Genomic DNA, 22,633 nt, shown 5'->3' on the forward strand with positions numbered 1-22,633 from the left:
TGGAGATCGGGTCGAACCGTCGCTGGCCTATTGTCTGACAAATTAAAAGTCGAATCTAGACGCTCAATTGAAGACACCAATGTTATCCTTCTACCAAAACCACCCAAACTGCCGGCTACCAAGCGCACTGTACAGCATGTGTGGCACCCTACCCTACCAGCCCGCTGATCTGCAGGCGGGGGTATGTACATACTGTACTCGTAGTATGAATAGTCAGTGAAATTGAGCATCAGCTATATGTGACGGCCATAGCTCATGCTACTTATAGCATGAATACATACTTGTTGTAGAGGCAATTGCGGAGTAGCGTGAGAAAAACAAATTCTGCTCCCATTATACGCTGTATCGTGTTGCGTCACCAATTTCATTGTTCGTATTCGTGTCATCAAGCACAATTGGTGGCTTCAGGGGTATGATGTTTGGACAACACCTATATCATAGTCTGATGCTTGCGAGTTTCCTGTGCTTCCTGAGCTGCTACTTGTTAATCGAGGTCACATGGTAGATATCATGTAACTAGCGAACTGGTGGAAAAATATTGTCTCATAATAATTAAGCGAAAGGATGTGAAATATCATCAGAAACCCCAGATGTCATTAAGCGTGCATGCAGGTTAGCCATGGCACATGGTTGAAATATATATAGGTTGAGGTTGATGGTATGAGTTGGGTTTCTGGATGATTTATAGAGGAAGACGAAATTGGACGTCATGGTGTAGCGACTTCCATTAATCAAGCTTTTGACAAGGAGGTCATCCAAAGGGATATCTACAAATAAGTACCCATCACTCGAAGTTGTATCGAATATACTCTAGTGGTTCGCAGCTACTGTACGCCCCAATGACTTTTGGTCACGATCTCCAAGTCACATGAGATAGCCAATGGAATCACTCTGAGGCTGTTTCAAGTTCAGTGCATGGTAGAACCTCAAGAACAGTAGAATCAATGAGTTCCCTGGCTCTTATCTGCAGAACCTCAGGAATGAGCTATCCACCCTATTGACATGACCAAAAAAGGTCTGATCATCAGAGTCCAACGGATACAGCCCCAAAATGGGTTTCCATATATACATGGCAGAGCTGGGACTACAACTGAATCCCAAACCAGTACATTCCTTTACAACACCTATCACTACTATCACAATGTCTCCCCCACGACCCGTTCTCCGAGGTGATCCTAACTTCAAGGTTACTCCTATTCCAGGTACGTAGTATGCATTTCTACCCTTCAGTACACCATAACAACACATTCTAACGCAGGTAAACCAACCATTGCGGTTGAGCAGATTTGCGTAATCGCTTGATTGACCCGATATCATATAGATAATGCAATTATAACTCTCAGCTAAATTTAGATATTTTTCTTCTTTTTTCTCGCTAATTCAAGTCATTATGACAATATTAAGCGTAATTCAAAATAATTGCTTCGTTTTTGATTCTAGGGAAGGTGTTGTTTTATTCTAATAACCCTGGTCATTGGCGTTCAACGAATCATACACATGATAATCGTTTCGGGCGCGCGTGTCATTTTTTTTTATTATAATGATCCATTTTTATATATTTCTATTTTCAGAGAAATTTTGATGACTAAGTTAAAAAATTTAAATTTTCTAATGATTCATTACAGCTATATAACTTACAGTAGGTAAGTTATTGAAGATCATAAGTATTATTGGATGTGAGTATAGTTAATTAACAAACTTACAAACCCACTTCTAGGGACACGACGTTTCCGATAGTAGCCACACACCAGAAGGGTGTGTGTTCTTGCTCATTCACCAGAAAAGATATTCTAGATCAGTGGATAAAACTATCTACAGGATGGACATCTCGTCTACGACCCAGCTGGTTCCTCTCATCACTATGTGGTGACATCTCATCATTATGTGAGGAATTAGCCAGGTATTACCCCACCGGGTATTACCTTCAACAGTAGTAAGCCGGGTTATTGGCGTTCAATAAATCATACACTTCTGAATCATTGCGGTGTGCGCTGCGAGGCGCATGTCAATTGGTTTGTCGACGCTTCGTCTAGTTCTTTTCCTTGTCGTGGTCTCGTGGTAGTGAACCATGGCTAACAGATAAAGTAATCATATCAATCGTTCCATGTCTTATCCAGACTCGAGGTTGGTTTAGTTTGTTGTCATAAAGATTGTAGAAGGTGTAATTCGGATAGGGATCGTGAATATCATTCGTGTGTGATTTTTTTTTCTAATGATTATTTTTATTCTAATTTCATGACTAATCATAACACCTTATGACTAACTTCTGAATCGTTACAATTTTGTTAGGGATCAGCGGCTAAGAAATAGCCGCCTGATTAGTCTCTCATGAACCGCTAGCGGAGTCCCGGCAGGATACCGCGGAGACTACGACGAGGGGCCACCACGTGGGCCCTCAGTGGGATTACGCTATCATTAATATCGATATGCCAAGCCTGCTATCACGGACAAAGGGTTGCGCCGCAACCCTGGATAACATATAAACCCCTGTATTCCATGTATTCTAATACACCTTTCTTGAGAGTGACGGCAGTGACCATACCTTCGGTATGGCCACCCCGGCTGAGTCATCAGTCTGCTTAGTCACAGTGCCTGGGTTCTAACAAATTTAAGATTTGACTTCGTGGCCAAGTTGGTTAAGGCGTACGACTGTTAGTCACCTGAATGGCCGCCATCGTAAGATCGAGAGTTCGACCCTCTCCGAGGTCGTCAAATCATTTTTTGTTTCTCTGGGTTGAAACGAAGTTTTGTTTTTTTTGGAATTGGTAACAATAAGGCTGTCTGATGCTTTCAGGTTGTTTTTATTGTCACTTTGACATCATGTGGCTTATGACAGCTGTTTTAAGAATCCAAACACAACTGGTTCACTTAGTATGTTACTCCGTAAAGCTATCTCGTGCACTATTGAAGCGGCCTCTCAGATGATACTTGAAGCCATAAACTACGCGTGAGCTACTCATTCCATCTACATGTCTGTCATTCAACCGTACTATTCATATATACACTATTTACATTACTCCTTCTGGAGCTGTTGGGTCTGGTCAGCCTCCTTTTCCTGAGCCACCTCCTCGGCATCAAACTCCTTGAGCATCTCCTGCACTCGGGCCTCTACGGCCTCGTTGGAGACCTCATCCACCTCCATGGCGTCCAGCTGGTCCAGAGACTCGGGCAGACCTTCGTGGGTGAACAGCTTGGCCTTCATACCGACACCAGCCAGCTTGTTTTGCGAGAGGAACTGCACCAACACCTGAATGGTATCCTGGGATGCGTTGTTGAGAATGAGCTTTCGGCCGTGGGTTCGTCGCTCGAAGTTTTCCTTGGACTTTGCATGCACGAAAACTGCTCGGTTCACAGTCCATCGCTTGAATCGGGTCTTTTGGGGCACAGGTCCCTCAACGGGGATTCGCAGGTAGTAGGCCGCTCGCTGGGCAAACTCGGTGAAGACCTCTAGGTCCTCGTGAAAGTATGCGTTGAAGAGGAGCTCGGCACACTTGACCTTAGGGGTGCCCTCGGGAATCTTGACCTTGAGAGGTCCGTAGTAGTTGGCGAGAGCAGAAATTGGCAGAGGTCTCTCAGAGTTGGCCTCGTAGATCTTGTGCTCGGTCTGGGTGTAGGTGCCCTGCTTGGGGACCAGCAGATCATCAGACAGCTGCTGTCGAAGGGCCTGGGCCTTGGGGGTCAACTGGGACTCCACTGAGGCCTGGGACATCTTGCCTAGCTCATTTTGTCGGAAAGTGGAGTTGAATCGCACAAGCGCCGTTCGCGGCAGTGTTCGTGGGGCCAGGGTCCGAAGAGGAATCATCGTGTGCTGTGTCGGTGTGGTTTGATGCGAAATTTCACCACACCTGAGTGTCGGTTAAGTTTTTCAGGGTTAGGTCTGGTTGGGACAATTATGTAATGGGGGATGGGATGGGAGAGAGAGTAGGCGGGAGGCGGTACAATAGGCAAAGGGTGTTCTATTTATTGTGCAGTAATTGTCTGTCTATTGGTATTGGTAGTACATGTGATATTGTGGTGTTTAATCCGTGGATCTGGTTTTTCATTCGTTGGGTTTTGGAAGAGTCAGTGTCCGAGATGTGGAATGTCGTCAACGAAACTTGATGGCGCTAAGTAATAAGATATGCTAGTTGATGATTAGTTAAAGGACCGGGCGACTGGCTGATTCATAAATTTATTGCCCACGGCGGCTATATTAACACAAACTGCTACAGTAGATGGCAGGGCAAAGGTTTGCATTATATTCCAACGCCGATGGATGCAACACAATCCTAACTAACAGAAGATGTGTCGAGTGGCGATGTGGGCATAGATGTGAGTGGCGTATACCCTGAAGCCAAACACGTGTTTAGAAGACAAGTGTGAGGAGGAGGAAATACGGGCGGTCTTGATTGTTTAATTGGGTAGGTATGCTCTCAAATTATTTCTCACACGTTATACACAAGCTAACATCTTCATTACTTCAGCTACTGTCCGGTAACGGAGAAGTCTCACTGGTTGGTCAGCTTTCAAATGATCCAAAACTTTGGTTCACCCTCCTACTCGTAGTACACTTGCTTGAACTTTTATGGTAATATATACAGTACAATAAATCAGAGTTGAGGTCTGTGTTGATATATGCTACCAAAAATGGCATGGTGTGCAAATTATACATTGTAAAGGTCATAATCCGACGTTTTTCCACTTTGTATGACTAGCCCCTGTCACTTTTAACCACCTCTCACCATAGCCTCCACTGCGCCTGCCCGACATGCCATCGCCCAAAGTCTAACTCCACATCGCAGTGCATAAACACGCTGATAGTGATCCACACCTATCCACACCCCCAACATGTCCGAGTACCGACGCCAGGCGCACTCGAAATACAAAATGCCCGGGGGTCTGCTGCCTCCGGTGAACCTCGGCGAGGGTTCTGGGCCTACGCACGCCAATTCGGGCTTGCGCACAGACTCCAAAATGGCTTCATTTGTTGCAGTGCCTGACCGAAAGGCCACCTCCTCGCCCTTCAGACACTCGGGGCAGTTCAGCAACTCATTCACCTCGCTTGCTAGCCTCAAAGATCTTAGCGACCGAGATCTCCCGGTCAAAGCCAGCCCTCGCAACAATAATAGCCATGGCACCAACAACAGTAACAACAGTAACAACAGTAGCAGCAACAACAGCGCCAAGGATGTGTCTATCCCCACGACACCCAGATCCAGCTCTCCCGCTACAGCCGCTCTGTCACCAGTAGACGAAATGAACAGTCCCAAGAGCCCTACCGAAGCGGCATATTCGTCCGGTCAAACGCCGCCTTATTTGAGAAACATGACCATGAAACGACGGAACAACAGCAAGTCGGCCACACCGCCTCCTTCGACTCCTGGACTGCTTGGACGAGCAGGAGACAATGGCAAAAAGAGCAAGGACGAGATTCAGGCATCCCCACGGTTTCTGGATGTCAACAATAGTCAGTGGAGAGAAGCCGCCACAAGCCACAACTCCACAGCTAACCTGGGACCCAACTCGAATTCCAACTCCACAACTGGAATGCCTCCCCGATCAGCCTCGTCATGGATGATGAGCAACACCCCCATTGCACCCATAGCACTCATGGGCCACGCTGGTTTGAGAAACGGACAAGGTGGAAACAAGGGAGGCCGCGCATTCGATCTAGGAGACGTCCTGTCTAGAGACGACGACTCGGATAGTAGCAGCAGTCGCAGTGTTAGTCGAAGCCGCAGCGTCAGCCATGATCCTGACGAACGAAGTGGTCGTGCTAGCTCGCCTTCATGCATGGATGATTGGGACGGTGATAACAGGCTTAACATGCTCATGGCTATCACTGGTGACATTCCTCAGACACCCATGAGTGCTGGAGGAGGTTTCTCAGACGACTTTACTAATGATTCACCTGGAAGCCCTCCAATGAGTGCTGGCGGCGCTGGCTGGATGGGCCACCAAGGAGAAGATGTGGACGCCCTGGGCATCCTGGAAAAACTGGATCCTGCCCCTACGTTGGTTGACTACACTGCTCTAATCGATGATTATGGTGATCTAGGGTCTCAGGATGTGCGAAAGCAAAAAATCAAGGAGTTCAAACGCAAACTCCAGGAACGCGCTCAGCAAGATAGCGAGCCAGTTGCAAAGTCTATCTCTGTGGTGGACGCCACTCAGCATATGAAATCCAACCTCATCAGTAACGTCGGTGCTCAGATCGGATCTGTTGAAACTCGACTTTCTAAGAAGCTGGAACTCTTTCAAGCCAATCTCGAGGCCCTCATTGATCTCAAGGCTCGAGCCAAAGAAACAGTGTTAGCATTCAAGAAGGAGACGCTTACATCTTATGAGACGTTCAACTCACAACTGGACCATATTCGTGCCATCCAGGAGTCGTCTGAAGCCATCGAACTGCTAGAAGAGCGAATTGGAAATTGTAGAGCTAAAGTGACGGAGTACAAGGAACGTCTCAAGACGGTAAACCAGTGGATTGATGAACAGGAACGGTTTGATCGACTCTGGTCTCGACGTAAGCGAGCCGCCTTCAAGATTACTGTGTCTGTGCTTGTTGTGATCCTGCTCATCTCCTCACTGGTTCTCTTTGTTGCTACATTGAGAGGAGGTTTCGGTAAGAGTCTGAAGCTTGGATTCAAAAAGGCGAAAGGAAGCACTGTGACACTTTCCAAACAGAGTCAGTTTGATGATGTTTTGCAGTGCCTTGGTGACTTTGACCGTTGTCGTTTCAAGAATGACATGAAGGAATTGTAGGCATATAGATTTATTTATTCATTTACTTAGAAGATTGAATGTAGACTGGAGTCCATCTGTAAAGATGCGAGTTACATGTTCGTGCAAGTATCGACAAGTCCACCAAGCTTCACAGTAGGATGCTAGTGAACGACTCCATATACACATGTATTGGTTTTTTTTTTTTTTTCATATAACATTCATTTTAATTATAACTTTGCCGTGAAAAGAATAACCTTTGAAATAATGTCGCTTTACACGAATATTACTAATTAAAACACGTTTAAGTGTCATGGTCCAACTTGGCACGTACCTATTTCCCAGTAAAAAAATCATAAAAAAAACCTGGTTTCAGTCCGGGTTTGTATTTGGCACATATCGCGTGTTTGTTCGTTCATCGGAAAACGCCACTCCAGTCTCCAGTTCTCTAAATCTCAATCCTTCCATTTGCCCTCTTCATTTGGCATTTGCCTTTGAAAAGTTCTCCTTGTGGTTCTTTTTTCGTCATTGGTTTGGTTCTGCGTCCCCATGGTACTGTACATATGTGTGTGTAGCTTTAGTATGTTACTTGTTAATACATTATGGTAACTCGTACATTTGTGTCCAAGACTAAACCTGTGGGCGCTCAAATGAAAAGACAGTAAATGTGGAAAACTGATCCGTCAAACTTAATAAATATATATATTGGTCCCCTTTATTCTGTGTCACACTTCGAGTCATGTAGGGGTATCGTAGCAATGGGGGAAGAGGACTTCATTGTTGATCCCTGGGAGTTCTTCACGGGGTGTGAGTATCGGAAGTATCAGTGATGTAAAAAGAAATCTTCAGATGCAAAAAGGAAACCCGACGTGGGGCTTGAACCCACAGCCTTGAGATGACTTTAAAATAAGAGTCTCACGCTCTACCGATTTGAGCTAGCCAGGCCAGATTGTTGAGCCGGGAGAGCGGATAACCGTTTTGAATGGCAAAATATCTCACGTGTGTCATTAGAATAAAAAAGTGCATCATTAGAATATAAAAAGTTGGTACAAAAAATGTGAACAAAAAAAATGTGAATAAAAAATTTAAAAAAAACCATGTCTTTCCCTACAAGTAGAATAATAAAAAAGCTCTAAAATCAATTTATTTTTTAAAAACAAAAATTTAAAAAAAAAACCGAACTCGAATCATGTGCAAAAGAAAGAAAAAAAATCCCAATGAGGATGAAAAAGGACGGAAGCTGTGCTAAAGATGGTGAAGCTGCAGTAGGAAGCATTCGAAATACGCTGTAGTATGTGCATACGTGATCTTTCAGCTTTCTCATAAAGCGATATGTTGGGCTCTATGAATGCTCCCTGGTGGTCTCGAGCGCGAGTCTTCTCAACCGAGAAGTGAGAGAGAACTGTTAAATTACAATTAAATATGCATAAACTATCAACTATCATCAAAATTCCTACCCCTAGTTGGCACTGATGAGAACGTACTTGGTAATGGATTCGAATCTCTCAGCCGTCAGCTTCAGAACCACTTTCAGAAGCTCGTTGGCAAGCACCTGTCCATCAGGCTCGAGCTGCTGGAGCTGCTTCCACGACTCGGCATCCATCTTCCAAACAGTGGTCTCCACCTCTGCTGTGACTGTTGCTGTTCTATAAGTCTCGGAGAAGAACGGCAGTTCTCCACATGTGGTACCAGCCAGAATCGTCTCGTAAAGTCGACCCTGCTGCATGTCGTAGTCTGCTCTCAGAATACCGCTTTGTACAAGGTAGAATCCGGTGGGAGATTGGTTGGCAGTGTACAGAACGTGACCCTTGGGAAGCACCTCCTTCTTGAAGAATGCGCAGATTCGGAACCAAAAGTCCTCGTTCTCATTGGTAAGACCCTGGGACACCTGAAGCAGTAGAGGCAACGGCTGCTTGAAGTTGTTCCACTTCATTATAGGGTCGTCTTTGACGTTGTTAGTGGCAGCCCGATGGATCATGCTCAGTCGGGGAGATGCAGAGTAGCCAGGAGATGAAGAAAGCACAGCAAGCGCATTCTTACGGTTACCAGAAGTATTGGTAGGGATATCAGTGGGTGTGCCTGGAGTGGTAGGAGAGGCAGCATCGTCGCGGGCACTGTAGTAGAGACTCAAGAACTCATTCTCGCACCATTCTAGGGCCTCGTTCAAGTTAGAGAACAGCCGAACATCAGTTCCCTGCGTGCAAGAACCCTTCCAAAGGCCAACGGCACCCAAAGCGGATGAGATGGGAGAGTTGGATCCAATACCAGACATGACTAGGTAAACGTTCTTGCTATCCAGCAGCTTTTTGATACGGATGAACGCCTCGGCAGCAGAGAAGTCGATGTTAGAAACGGCAGTCATATCCAGAATGAGGTATCGGAAAGGAGACTCCTTGAATTGTGCGTCATCCATGAGCTGCTTGATGGTATCCTCCACACGCACAATGGTACCGAAGAACATGTATCCAGAAAGCTTGAGCAGGTAGATGAGGTTACCACACTCCTGAAGAAACTTCTGTTGGGTAGCGTGACGTCGAACGGTGGATCGAGCCACGGCTCCAGTGTATGTAGCCTTGATGACCGATCTCTGAGAAGATTGGATAACAAATGAGAAGCATGCCAACACAATACCAAACAGAATACCGTAGACAAAGTCGAAAATACCCATGGTGAGCACAATTGCCAACACAGTGATATACTCGAACCGAGACAGTCGGCCCCAAGTGTCACCCAGAGCTTCAATCAGAAGCTCAATGCCCAGCAAGAAAATGAGGGCACCAACTACACAGACGGGGATGAAACCAATGACTACAGGACCGGCGAACATAACACCAGCCGTAGCAATGGCGAGCATGACACCAGCCACTCGAGAATCGGCTCCAGACTTGATGAACAAGACCGAGTTAGTGTAGACCAGGTAGTTTTGAATGGATCCCATCAGACCACTGAGACCGTTACTGATGCCGTGAGCAAGCAGTTCTCTATCCACGTTGATGTCCTCTTGTCCAGTGGAAACAGCGAGAGCAGGCACGTTGATGGGAACATGCAGAATACCGAAGAAGGTCAGGGCGAACATGGCAGGCACGGTTTTCAACAGAGCGGCCCAGTCTGTCTTTCCAAAGTCGTAGAGAGTGTAGTAGTACCACCAGGGCTCGCTAGTGGCCTGGGCAGAGAACACCCAGCCATTATCTCGAGCCATTTGCAGGTTCCATGAAGGAATAGCCCACACCAGCAGATGGAAGATGGCAAAAACACCGCAGAAGTATGAGGGCACAATCAGTGGATGGTGAGAGAATCGTTGGATGAGAAGCAGGGCTAATGCGAGGGCCAAAGGAGTGCTCCACATGAGAAGGATTTGGGGGTCCAGCAGAAACTTGAGAATTGCAAATGTGTATTCCAGGGGACCGTCCATTCGGGAGGACACCTCAATACCCGTTACGCACAGGAACCATCCTACACCTCCAATGCATCCCACAAGAATATGACGAGGGAAGAAGGAAATGAGTGATCCTAGACGGGCAGCTCCCAGCGCCAGAAATACCAGCCCGGTTACGACAGAGGAGGTTGCAAACGCGAGAATAACAGTAGGGATCACCCGCTCTGGCTCCTTGATCTCGGCCATTAGGGTGTATGCCATGGAATGGAAAAAGGGCACGACCTCAATCATTTCGGATCCAATACCAGCCTTGAAAGCAGATCCTCCCAGTGAGTAGACCAATTGCGAAACGACACAACTCATGTAGAACATTGACAGACCTGCAGGACCCAGATGTGCAAAAATGGGCTCTGATAGCGGGAACAGAATCATTCCGTACGACAGACCGTCCAAGATGTTGAGGAGAGTTCCCAGCACTACTGAGGGCAGGTATGATATTGGCTTCTTGATGCACTCGTCGAGCATGTCTGCTGATGAGGTATTTTTGATCTTTTCCTCCAGTCTCTTGAACCATCCGCTGAGTCCTCGTCTTGGTCCTCCATGGTTCACGTCGCCAGTTTCGATGTCGGGACATCCAAACGTGTGGTATTGTCGGTGTGAGTCTCTTCTGGACGCTGTGATGGTCGATTGTGCTGATTTCTTTGATTCGGCTGACTTCTTTGGCCGTAGCGGATCTCGCTCTGTGTTGCTCAGCCCGGGAGTTTCGATCACATCTGGAATCGGTAGCGGTTCGTTGGCTAGCTGTCGAGACAGAGAGGAGCCGTGCATAGAGTAGCTCTGTGCTGATCCGGAGGATTTGGGACGGTCGTTGTTAGATGGCGAGGTTCCCATACCTTCTTCGAGCGCCATATTGGCTAGCTCGGCACTCTGGTGTCGGAGGCCTTCGTTCATGTTGGGCACTGATGGTGGAATGAGAATGGACGGTCTTCGGGAGTAGGACCGTCCGCCCAAACGCTGGAGAGGCGACTCAGAGAATGAGGAGCCCAGATATGAGTTTGGCTGCTCAGACATTGTCGCAAAAGGGATGTCGTCGTTGAGTTGAAGCTAGCGTCCTGTGTTATCTAGATGGCCTCGAGAAGAGAGTTCGACTACAAAGTTTGAGTAAATGGAGCTTGAGTCTAACTATGGAGTCGGTGGAGATGATGGATTTCTGGTGAGTGGTCGAGAATAATTGGGGGTGGTTGAATTAATGGATCGATATACCATTTTTAAACTAGTCAAATAGTTTTGGTCATGTTTCCTTTTATGTAAAGCATCACAGCTACCACGAAAACTAACCCAGGTTGGTTCTCCCCAAGCGTGGTTACACTTTGGGGTGTGAAAGACAAAATTATTGATGCAAATACTTATCAGTCAAGACAGCCTATAGATAAACAACGACCGGAAAATTATAGCTCCTAAATGTCCAAGGGATTCGTGATTCAATAGAAGAGCTCTTTTTGGCATCTCAAAGGCATCTCCACTTGGAAGACACGCCTACAGTATCTACACTCACATTAGTGTCTGTGCCAACGTTGATGATGCATAGATCTTGTGGGCTAGTTGAAATACTACAAGTAGCTATTTCTGGGAAATGGTGGTCTCGTATCCTACACGCACTGTACGCAAGAGACATGTGGCCCTTGGACAAAAGGCATCACACGGCAACTGAGACAGGAGCTCCAGGCACGGGCTCACACGCTACCATATGATATTTGAGGCAGACACAGAAAGCGTAATTCTCCAGGCACGCCCTCACTTTTCTCCCCAGGTAGACAGTAGACAACGGACTCTCTCTCACTACAGTAAGCCCAAAAACGGTTAAGCCTCAGCCTTGGTCAAAACGTATTGTATTGTGCAAGACGAGAGAAATGTTTGTCAACTCTAAGACAGCCACAGTAATGGGAGAAGGCGGGGCGGGGTATTGAAACGCCCTTGTTGTGGGATTGCTCGATTCGCCGCTTATTTACCTCCTTCCTGCGTTTTATATCTGCGACCAATCGCTTAATATCCCGTCTTTTCACCACCAACAGGGTTCAATATCTCGTCCATACACCACACCTGTATGGTGGTCGCAAAGTTCACGCCCCTCCAAAGTTCACACTAACGAACTCTAGCTAAACGAAACAGAAGACTCCAATTAGTTATCCCAAAGCATAGATACGAGTGTAGCGACGAGAAAACAGGCACACGAACAAGGGCCATACGCTCCCTCGGTATGGCTTCAGATGATTAGTTCTAGACATCTCTCTCCGTTAGCGCCACATGCAAACAAACGCCGATCGTCGTCCTCCTTTCATTTGCCCCATCTTCAACAATGTAACTTAGACAGCTCTCACCCAATCATATTCTGCATACAGATAAGGAAAAACCACACACCCATGTACGGTGATAAAAGAAGTTATTATTACCAGTACTCGTGCTCGTACCCTGACACACTCAGTTTAGTACTTGTACCCGGTACAGTAGCTTACACAAGTACGGTAGATGCAATGTTGGAGTAAATTTGTACTTATACGAATAACATGTAACAGTACATACAAGTACGCTTGGAATGTAATAGCCAACATGAAATAACCATGCTTCCCCAACCAATACAGACAATATCACAACTCCCATGTCTTTCTATCAGACTTACACCTGTGAAAATATTCTCCCATTCGTATAATAATACATCAGTATGTATCTACTGTATCTTGTCATTGAAGGAAAAAACATCTAATATACAGTATCTATATACCTAGCTATGTTTTCATGTTCTCAATCCGACTAACCTTTATAGGCATTGCTGGTTCATCATTCATAATACAATACATTAATAAATAAATTTCCTCCTCCGATCTAATCGGTACACCTATTCTGTTCCCTCGGTAGGCATTATATGGCTGTTGAGTGAGGCAAACATTTTTTCAATTTCCTGAGAGCCCTTTGTGAACTCCAGGTCCCAGAACCGGTAACTGGGGTTCTTGAGCAGCTCAGCAAAAGTGATCATCAGACCCCAAGGATGAGGCCGGTTGCAGATGATTCGCTCAAGCAGCACCCGAGTGATAATGTGCTGAATGTCTACCTTGCCGGAACCCAGGCTGGCCTCGCCATGAGCGCCAAAGAGCGACAGAATCACACAAGAGTACCAGTAGGTGTGTCTGTTGGGGTACCGCAGCTGGTTGGCAATGGCCTCGAACAAGAAGTATCGTCCCTCGGCGTCCAAAGCCACTGCCACAGATGTCAGCAGAGACAGGTGGGGCGAAGAAGTATCAAAAGTAGCGGTGGAGATCAACGAGGCAATGTACAGCACCAGAGCATTGAGAGCAGTGGAATCCACGGAGATCTCGTTGAAACCAAGACCCAGGCAAGGCTTGGCAGAAGGCAGATAGAAGGCCTTGAGTAGGTTCTTGATGATGGCAGGCGACGGGTTTCTCAGATACATGTCGGTGAGCTTTCGGATGCCATGCTTCTGGGCCTCGTGGCCAGGGTCAATAGCCAGAGGAGGGGCCGCCTTGATCTCAGCCAGCGATTCGACCTTGAGACCAACTGTGAGAGGGTCGGGCAGCTCGAGATCGGCAGGGAAAGCTGACAACACGAGGTTTCGCAACTGGATGAACGAGGGCGAAATCACATTGCACAGCGGGTAGTGGTTCTCGATGAGGAACTGGGGGTAGTCGTGGAGGATCACCAGCATAATTCGAAGAGTACCCTTGTACATGACAGCCACGTGCTCGTTGAACTCCTTGTCGGTGGTGAAGTGGTCCTGGAACTTGAGTAGGGCCTCCAGCAGAGATAGATAAGGGCCCCAGCCTCGTCGGTTTCTGACCACGTCCATCATCTTGGGCAGGAACATTCGATGCGAGATCAGAGTCATCCAGGCAAATGCAAAGCCAGGGAAAGCCATGGGTTGGATGAGCTTGAACGTCTCTGCAAGGCACAAGTAGATGGCGTCTCGAGACTCGGCGCTCAGCTCAGCCTCGCTTAGCTCGCAAAGAATGGACGAGAAAAGTCTGAAATAAGGCTTCTCGTTAAATCCGACGGGAGACTCGCCTCCGGACTTGGCCTCATGATCACCAGCAAATACCAGCACCACCACAGCCAGCAGCTGTCGCACAAAGGCGCTGATCCGCTTGGCGTTGGTTGCCTCGTGGGCAGAAATAATGGTCACTAGTAGTTTGGCCAGACCATCCACAGCAACAGCAACATCTCCAACAGGGGCAGCAGGCTTGTCAACCATCTCAAAGCAGTACGACTTGACAGAGATCTCGGTTGCAGTCCGCACAAGCACACAGAGGTGGTCAGGGTTGGATAGCATACCGATCTCAGAAAGCTGTAAAACAAACATGTACCGCATTCGCAGATTGTTACAGGCTCCAGGGTGGCCCACAAGTCGCAGCCACTCAGCAAAGATGTAGGCACACTGCTCCTTAAGAGACACCTGGGAGGCGTCAGTTCGAGAAGCACGAGTGGACTCAGACAGCTCTGTGATGGTGGGAATCACCACGTTGGTGTCGTTAAGAGTTGTGATGCACTTGGCAGCCTCTGTGGCAGCAGCCGCAAGCTTTTCCTTGTTCTCGGCCTCCTTGGCCTCCTTGGCTTTCTTCTCCTCCTCGGACAACTCGGGTTCGACCTCCTTACCTTCTTCCTTGGTCTTTGCTTCCTCCTTGGACTCATCCTTGCCCTCCTTGTTCTCTTTGATGAGAGCCTCAAGGACAATCAGACAACAAGAGAAGTCGGTTCGCAGAGCACAGGGATCTGCGCCAAGTACCACGTCAGCAATGAGTTTGTGAGTGAACTCGACAGCAGCTACATCCCGCGACTCAAGCATCTGCTTGGCCAGAGACTGATCCAGCTCGGTGACAGTGATGAACCGAGTCCGCAGCAAAGTGGCAACCACAGGCACGTTAAACTTCCGCTTGTCAGAAGAGTGGATGAGCCAAAGCAGTACCTCCTTGCAGGTCTCAGCAGAAAGCTCGCACAGCTTACCCAGAAGCAGAGCAAATGACTCATGTGAGAGCTGGGAGTCGGACTGGGTGAACAGAGCGTTGACCACTAGCTGAGAGGTTCGCAGTACAACCTCGTTCTGGTAGGGACTCTTGCTCACCAGAGACAGAAGCTGCAGCAGACGAACTCGAATCTCGTGGTCAGCGGGAAGTTCCACTAGAGAGGTGGGGACGGGGCCTGCAGATCCATCGGTCACAGCGCTAATGCTTCGCAGCAGAGCGTCGATTCGAGCCTGAACAGTCAGCAGAATCTGCGACAGCACAGCCTGAGGTGTCTCGGGGGTGGAAGGAGCAGGCACGCCGGCAGCAGCTCCTTGACCACCAGGACCAGCAACCGCAGCCATTGCAGCAGGAACGCTGGGCAATCCAGCTCCGCCCTCACTGAAAGAGTCGTAGAGCGCCATCTGCTGAGGAGTGACACCACCGGGCTGGATTCGCAGAGGATCTGGCAGGGGCAGGTTGAACCGAGTTACCTGGGGGTCCACAAACGAGGCAGCGTCACCCTGATGAGCCTGTCGCAGAGCGTAAGAGGCAGCAAGGGCCTCTTCAATGTCCAGCAGCGACTTGTCAATAGCAGCCTTCTCCACAACGCAGCAGATGGCGTCAGCGTTGGCAGCCACGGCAGCGGCCATCTGGTCTAGAGGAAGGGTCTCCTCTCCATAGCCCTGGCCCAGCAGGAGGGTCTTGAGGTTGTTGAGCAGGGAGTCCTTAAGAGGCTCCTTGGAGGTGACCAGAGACAGCGATCCAGACAGCATTCGAACCACATTGTGGGCGGCTCGTCGCAGCTTGTCGCAATCTACCTCAAATGCAAAATCCTTGGTAACCAACTCCCGGGTGGCAATGGTGGCAATAGACACCGATCGTTCCACCACGGGTTGGAGCACCTCTCGAACGGCCTTGTCAACTGACAGCATGAACAGCTGTTTGAGAGTTGGGTGCGACACAAACGGAGAGTCGCCCTGAAGCTCCATCGACATAATGATGTTCTGGTAGGCATCGTAAAAAGCGGCAGAGGCAACTGCGGCTCCAGCGGCTCTCATTCCAACGCCAGGGGCCCCACCTTGCTGCTGAACCTGAGCCTGAGCCTGGGCCTGCTGCTGAGCCTGCTGCTGCTGAGCCTGCTGTTGCTGTTGCTGCTGGTTGACACCAGGAGGGCCGTGAATAGGGGGCATGCCAGGACCCATACCAAGAGGACCCATGCCTCCGGGACCACCAGGGCCCATCATGCCACCAGGACCACCCATGCCACCAGGCATGTGCATGCCTCGAGGAGGAGGCATGCCTGCATGCATGCCCATGGCGCCAGGGGGAACCATGCCGGCGTTGGCAGCATCAACATTAAGCTTGCTGACACCGTCAACAACCTCGTCAACGGCAGAAGAGCCACCTCGAATAATGTGGCTCTGCTCCAGCTCTTCAACATTGAGCTTGAGCTGGTTGCACAATACCTCGATCTCAAACTTGAGGTTCAGCTTGAGCTCGGCGTGATGGTACAGCTCTGCAAGTACGTGCATGATACCCAGTGTCCAGGGGTTTGGGGGAGCAAACACCTTAGACTTGGCGGCCCGCTCCAGCACCTTGGCCACAAAAGGAATCACCAGTACCAGCTTCTGATGCTTGTAGCCCTCTGCCAGCAGCGCCTTGAACGAAATGTTTCGGTGCTTGATGGGCAGGTTTCGGCCTAGAGTCAGAGCTCCGAGCCACTGGCCCAGGTTACGAAGCTGGTTTCGGTCCGTGGAAGAAGAGACCGTCTCGGGGCTGTTGAGAAGCTTGACAATCTGCAGGTAGGTCACCCGCAGGAAGAAGCTCTCAAGCAGTTTGTTTGACATGTTCTTGAGCATGGAAATGTACAGGGAGTGGTAGTTGGGCTCCTGCTTTGCACGATGTCGCACAATGTAGGTAGCAAACCATCGGAAGTACCGCTCCTCTAGCACCTGGGCCATCTCTCGAGACCGAGCAACTACATTGCTCTGAGCAAGGTTGTTGACCATGAACAGCACCTTGTCAGACAACTCCTCTGGGGGCTCCACCTGCGCAGCATCCTCAGGCAAGTTGGAGTCGACTCGAATAGATGAGAAGATGAGGGTCTCGGGGGCGAGAGAGTTGTCAGGTCCGCCAGGGACACCAGGAGGAGGTCCACCAACATCAGGTCCTCCAGGTCCACCCCCGGGTCCGCCAGCAAGCTGCTTCACGTAAGAGTAAATTTCCTGGTGAGACTGCAGACCTGGGATCTCAGCAAGAATGGAGCAGTAGGTGGGGAATTCGTTGAGCCGCTCCCTGAACTCGTAGAGTGCCTGCAAACCAAACTTGAACATGTTGGAATCGGCGGGCTGCTTCAAACTATCCAGCACGTATCGCAGTGCAATGGACAGAGGGATGTCCTGGATGAGCCGGAAGTAAATGAGGCCACCAAACAGGACGGCAGTAGCAGCAAGGGCGTTTCGAGGGTACTCGGGGAAGAATCGATACTCGTCAAACAGCGAATGGACCATGCATGCAAACACGTCCTGGTCCTGGGGATCGTCGCTCTGCTTGAGCCGCTGCAGCATAGTGATGATGTCGCGGATCTGAATCTGCTCCTCGTACATTCGCTGGTAACACAGCTTCATCTCCCGCTCAATGTGAGGAGGGAAGGCGTTCGAGCCGTCGCCGTGGGCCAGAATGGCTTGGTCGTGACCCTGGCCAAAGTTGATGAGGCGAGGGTACACTTGGAAGGTCTGGGTCTGCAGCATCTTGAACTGCTCCAGTCGGTCGGCAGGCATATCGGAGCCCGAGGACACAAACTGTAGAATGGTGGCCACAGAGCTGAGAGTGAGGGGGTTCTGAGGAGGAGGAGGGGGAGGAACACCGACACCGGCCTGGGAAGATAGCTCGACGCTAATCTTCATTTCCAAAAAGTCCAACACGCCCCGCACAAAGTCGGCTCCCACGGCCTTGTATGTATCGTCCATAAACTGTTTGAGTGGATACAGCTGGCGCTGGGAGGCCAGCACCGCCAGATCCATGGTGAAGGCAAAGTATCGCAGCTGCAACACATGGGGCAGAATGTTGGCGGCGTGGCAAATGTCTAGAATCTTGCCCACGTTGAGAGCACTCACCCGGTAGTACTCCACAACCATGGATGCCAGGAAGGCCTCGTCCTGCTGGCCCAAAATAGAGAAGACCAGGATTGAAGAGTTGTGACCGGAGAAGAAGAGATCAAAGAAGTTCTTGATGACACGCTCCAGCAGAGGTGACCACGGCTTGGGGGTCTTGAGCGAGCCCAGAAAGAAGAGCTCGGGTGTGACCTTGGCGTGTTTGTCGAGGAAGTCCTTGGCGGCCGACTCGGCCACGGTCTCCCGCTCAATGGCATCGAAAGTGAGCCGCACCAGATCCACCAGGTTGAGGGGGGACGCCTCTAGGGCCACCACGATGGGTTTCATGGGCGAATCAGCGGCAGCCATGGCCGGGGGGATGACGGACGAAGAGATGATTTTGGTGAGTCCGCATCCGGCTAGGTCCAGCTGGTGTCGCTCTCGCGAAATGCCAGCTGTAGCGTTCATCAACTGCACTTGCAGAGCCAGTCGTTGCCATCGACGTCGCTGATAAAAGTATGCAACCAGAGAGCCATTGGGGTCTCCAGCAAGCAGAATTCGCAGCAGAACAGCGAGGCCATCGGATGAGCCAATGTTGAAACTGTTGCTATTGTTGTTGTTGTCGTTGTCCTCCTCGTCTAGTCCGTCGATGGCCTCCTTCCATTTGTTGAGGTCAGGCAGCTTGGCTACCAGTCCCTTGCCCACGCCGAGGCCATCCCACTTGGCATTTTGGACTCCACGCTTGAGCACCTCTGTAATGTCTGCGGGGGATAGTTTGCCCGTCACCAGCTCGTTGATGTCTGATTCCGAGAGATTTGTCCGGTTGGACAAAGATGCAATAGTCACTGTGTTAGTCGCCGCAAATTCCTTTTGTCGTCACCGTCGTCGCCATCGCATGCCATCACTATCACTCACTTGTACACCCGACGTTAGCACTGTAATATGGGGGTTCGTGTGCTGATCTGTATAGATGTCTGTGTCAGTAACGTGTTTGGAAGAAGGCATATCGCGGGATCGGATCGGATCTGTCATGTGATTCATCCCTCAGCCATCGCACTCACTTGTTTGTGTCGATTACCAGCGTGACTACTCGTAGTAAATGTGTCTTGATGTCTGGTTTTTGGTGTGTGTGTAGTGGTGCGGTGAAAAACTAAGGTGTACTTCTTCTACCCAACTTTGGGAGGTTGGGTTAGGTGATACTGTATGATGACTATATACGGCAGGCAGGAGAATGTTAGAGGGTTATGAACCGGTTTTTCCTTGATTGAGAGAATGTGAACTTGGGGGTTCATATTGAAGCGGCCAAACAATGGCGCTTACTATCTGTTTTCATTCACCACAACCCATTTAATCGGATCAAATACCAACGCCCTTGACAGGGTAACTCAAGCAACCAAAGTTAAAACGCCACTATAGAAACACATTCGACGATAGTCTTTAACAACACCGTGTTCGGGAACACCGGTAATGTATGGTACAAGTAGCATTGGATACGACACTATGATGCCACCATTGGTTGTGATGTGACGTGGATTGATACGTCAAGGGTAATATTGGGGTATGACATAACTCATTTAACACGCAATCTACCAATTGTGTCTCTTGGCCAAACTTTACCGACACTCTTTACAGAAATGTCCCTGTTATTTACAGCAGACGATGGAAGGGGTCTACACACCTTCACAGGCTTCTTTCTCCATATTGGTGCACCGCATCATGAAGCCCAGCCCTGTACATGAACCTTCTTTGGCGATTACATCATTATGGAGGAGCAACGTTGCATAATTGCTTGTTCCAGGGGATATTACGTGAACGAAAGTGAACTGAGACAAGTGGGATAGATTAAATTGGTTCTACTTGAAATATTCATTTGAGTTCCGGGTTTGCGGTCTTCTTGTACTACTTAAACGTACACTGTTAGAGCTTCACCATCAGTTTTTGTAATATTCTAACTAGCCTCTGAAATCCATCAGAAGAGAGACAGAAGGGGAAGCAGAGCAAGGGCTCCGAGGGTGGCCTTGTCGGCTCCGTTGGCTTGGGCCACAGCAGGAGTGGATTGCTGAGCCTGGGAAGGCTGAACCACAGGAACAATAGGAGTTCCAGGAACTGCAGATCCGGCTGGAGAAGAGGCCTTGCTGGCGGAAGGAGTAGCCTTGGGGGACTCAGCGGCGGGAGACTCGACAGGGGCCTTCGAAGGCACGACTGGGGCAGGCTTAGGGGACTCGACGGGCTTGGAGGACTCAGCGGGCTTGGAAAAAACCTCAGCCTTTGGAGCAGACTGGGCCTTAGTAGTAGGAGTCTCGGCTGTCTCGGCCTTGGAGGACTCAGGCTGGGACTCTGCAACCTTGGAAATAGTGGTGTTAATAGTAGTAACAACCTTTGTGACTGTTCCCTGGGCAGCGACAGTGGTAGAAGGGACAGGGGCAGAGGCAGAGGCAGAAGAGGCAGGAGCAGAAGAAGCGGCGGCAGAGGAGACATAGTTGTGCTCGCACTTATGACAGACAGTACTGGTGACTGTCTTGAGGACGTGGGTTGTCACAGTCTTTCCAGTCTCATCAACAGAGGTGGTGAGACAGTCAGAAGTGTAGACAGTGACGTAGGCACCCTCAATAGTGGTGGTCTGATGTACAACAGGGACAACGTTGACAACAGAAGCAGTAGAATTAAACCCAGCCTTGGAAGACTCAGTAGACTTGATAACTTCTTGGTTGGTGGCGTTAGAAGGCTTCTCCTGGGTGACGTTAGTGGGCTTCTGAACATCCTCAACGACCTTTCCACACTGGCCAGCAGCGGGCTTGATGATATTGGGGATATCTCCCTCAGTACCCCACAGCTTGGCAATAGGAGGGAAGATGGTGTTTCCGACGAGGCCAATAGCAGAGGCATTGGGGGCGGGGATAGACACTCGCTCGTCGTTGAAGTAGCCGACAACAGACTTATTATTGTACTGACCTGTGGTATCATGGTCAACAATAGAGATGTTTAGAGAGTCAGCAACAAGTTTGAAGGGGTTAGCAACGGTATCGAATCGCCCGAGATGGTCCAGTCCCCAGTTTGCCTGGACAGTGGCAATGTTAGAGTAATGAGAGTAGTAGGTGCTGTCGGTGGTACCCTTGAGGTGGTCAGGGACGGCTCCGCCAAAGAGGATAGCAAGTACCTTGTTCTCCAGAGGCTTGGTGTGGTTCTCGTCAAACGTAAGGATAACAAGAGAGTTCTTCATGAACTCCTCGTTACTGAGAAGGGGCTTAAGCCATCGGGCCACCCATCGTCCAGCCCAGTCTATATCGGTATCGTGGGCATCGTTGGTCATGTTAGGAGTGATGAAGGTCCATTGGGGGAGCTCCTTGGCCTTGAGGTCTCGGTCGAACTCGGTGAAGTTCTTGATGTTTCGGAGTCGAGACTCGTTCTCAACAACACTGTCGTAGATTACGAGGGGGTTGTGCTTTCGCACGTAGTCCTTGGCATAGTCAGTCTGTCGGGAGAAGTTGAAACCTTCAAAGCCGGTGTAGGGAAGGTGTTCTTGGTACTCGGACCAAGAGATGCCCTTGGACTCAAGCAGATCAACAACAGTGCTCACATTCGAGGGGACTCGGAAGAAATCATCGTTGTTGATTCCAAAGTAGTCTCCTCCGACAACGCCAACGTAGTTTGGCTCGGAGGGGTGAGTAAGAGACCAGTAGTTGTCCAGGGTGATTCCCTGGGTTCGGAGCCAGGCAAGATCCTCCTGCTCAAATGCCTTCTCATAGTCGGTATTTTCGAGCCAGATCTGGTAGTAGTTATCAAAGAAACATCCGGGTACCTTGGGAGAGGTGTAGTGGTTGCTGACAGCAGTGGCAGCGGCAGCCTCGATCTCGGTAAGATCGGGAGAGATGGTGGAGAACTTGGGCTGGTAGGTGTTCTTGTCCTTTGCCAAGACGGCAGCCACCAGAGCTGCCAGAGTGGGAAGAGAAAGCTTCATTATTGTTTTACCGAAACCATGGTGTCTCTGCAATTGGTTATATATGATGCAGTGAGAAAGATATTAAATCGATTTGAGCTAGAGGAATGTAAAAGCCATTCGAATAGAGTTGTCCGGACTCCGTGCTAAAAAGTTGGTGAGCGTTTGGTGATCAGGGGCGGCGATGGAAGTTGGTGATGAACGTTGGATGTTGTGGGTTCCAACAAAACGGTTTGAAGGAATCACAGAAGTGGAATCCCATTCAAGGGCATGGTAATTAGAGGTGGTCGGGTCGACAGATGTCTCTTCAATCACATGCTTAGTCCCTTACCGCTGCTTCTCGACAAAAAACCAGCAGCCATTAGGTTCAATAACAACGAAAGTCAGCCACGGGAGCCTAAAACGAAAACTCTTGAAGGAGTTGTGATGAAGGTCATCTTCATGAGTGGGGATGCATGTTGCCAGTGTCTATTTGAGCGATAATTGTATCAGAAGCACACTCGTATCACCACTACTT

The 22,633-nt window shown here is 49.2% G+C and overlaps 6 protein-coding genes and 2 non-coding genes across 8 annotated transcripts; 3 read left to right on the forward strand and 5 right to left on the reverse strand.

Moving 5' to 3' along the window:
* Window positions 1-1,819: 1,819 nt before the first annotated feature.
* On the forward strand, window positions 1,820-2,076 carry YALI1_F30086g (uncharacterized protein; the record flags this gene model as incomplete). Its single annotated transcript, XM_068283463.1, has 2 exons — window positions 1,820-1,846; window positions 1,897-2,076. The coding sequence occupies 2 exons, from the start codon at window positions 1,820-1,822 to the stop codon at window positions 2,074-2,076; spliced, it is 207 nt and encodes a 68-aa protein (XP_068139564.1).
* A 541-nt stretch (window positions 2,077-2,617) lies between these two features.
* Window positions 2,618-2,709, forward strand: YALI1_F30094r. The gene has a single exon. It is a non-coding gene; the product is annotated as a tRNA-Asn (tRNA).
* A 304-nt stretch (window positions 2,710-3,013) lies between these two features.
* YALI1_F30106g (mitochondrial 37S ribosomal protein uS10m) lies at window positions 3,014-3,802 on the reverse strand (the record flags this gene model as incomplete). Its single annotated transcript, XM_505769.2, has 1 exon — window positions 3,014-3,802. The coding sequence occupies one exon, from the start codon at window positions 3,800-3,802 to the stop codon at window positions 3,014-3,016; it is 789 nt and encodes a 262-aa protein (XP_505769.2).
* A 1,025-nt stretch (window positions 3,803-4,827) lies between these two features.
* Window positions 4,828-6,744, forward strand: YALI1_F30116g (uncharacterized protein; the record flags this gene model as incomplete). The annotated part of the gene is made up of 1 exon (XM_505770.2): window positions 4,828-6,744. The coding sequence occupies one exon, from the start codon at window positions 4,828-4,830 to the stop codon at window positions 6,742-6,744; it is 1,917 nt and encodes a 638-aa protein (XP_505770.2).
* An 819-nt stretch (window positions 6,745-7,563) lies between these two features.
* YALI1_F30144r lies at window positions 7,564-7,647 on the reverse strand. Its single transcript has one exon. It is a non-coding gene; the product is annotated as a tRNA-Lys (tRNA).
* Window positions 7,648-8,161: 514 nt separating this feature from the next.
* On the reverse strand, window positions 8,162-11,149 carry YALI1_F30179g (uncharacterized protein; the record flags this gene model as incomplete). Its single annotated transcript, XM_505771.3, has 1 exon — window positions 8,162-11,149. One exon carries the CDS (start codon window positions 11,147-11,149, stop codon window positions 8,162-8,164), a length of 2,988 nt encoding a protein of 995 aa, XP_505771.1.
* A 1,822-nt stretch (window positions 11,150-12,971) lies between these two features.
* Window positions 12,972-18,647, reverse strand: YALI1_F30254g (uncharacterized protein; the record flags this gene model as incomplete). The annotated part of the gene is made up of 1 exon (XM_505772.3): window positions 12,972-18,647. One exon carries the CDS (start codon window positions 18,645-18,647, stop codon window positions 12,972-12,974), a length of 5,676 nt encoding a protein of 1,891 aa, XP_505772.2.
* A 1,501-nt stretch (window positions 18,648-20,148) lies between these two features.
* On the reverse strand, window positions 20,149-22,137 carry YALI1_F30289g (uncharacterized protein; the record flags this gene model as incomplete). The annotated part of the gene is made up of 1 exon (XM_505773.3): window positions 20,149-22,137. The coding sequence occupies one exon, from the start codon at window positions 22,135-22,137 to the stop codon at window positions 20,149-20,151; it is 1,989 nt and encodes a 662-aa protein (XP_505773.3).
* Between the last annotated feature and the right edge of the window lie 496 nt (window positions 22,138-22,633).

Source organism: Yarrowia lipolytica, chromosome 1F, assembly GCF_001761485.1.
Source record: "Yarrowia lipolytica chromosome 1F, complete sequence".
NCBI lineage: Eukaryota > Fungi > Ascomycota > Dipodascomycetes > Dipodascales > Yarrowia > Yarrowia lipolytica.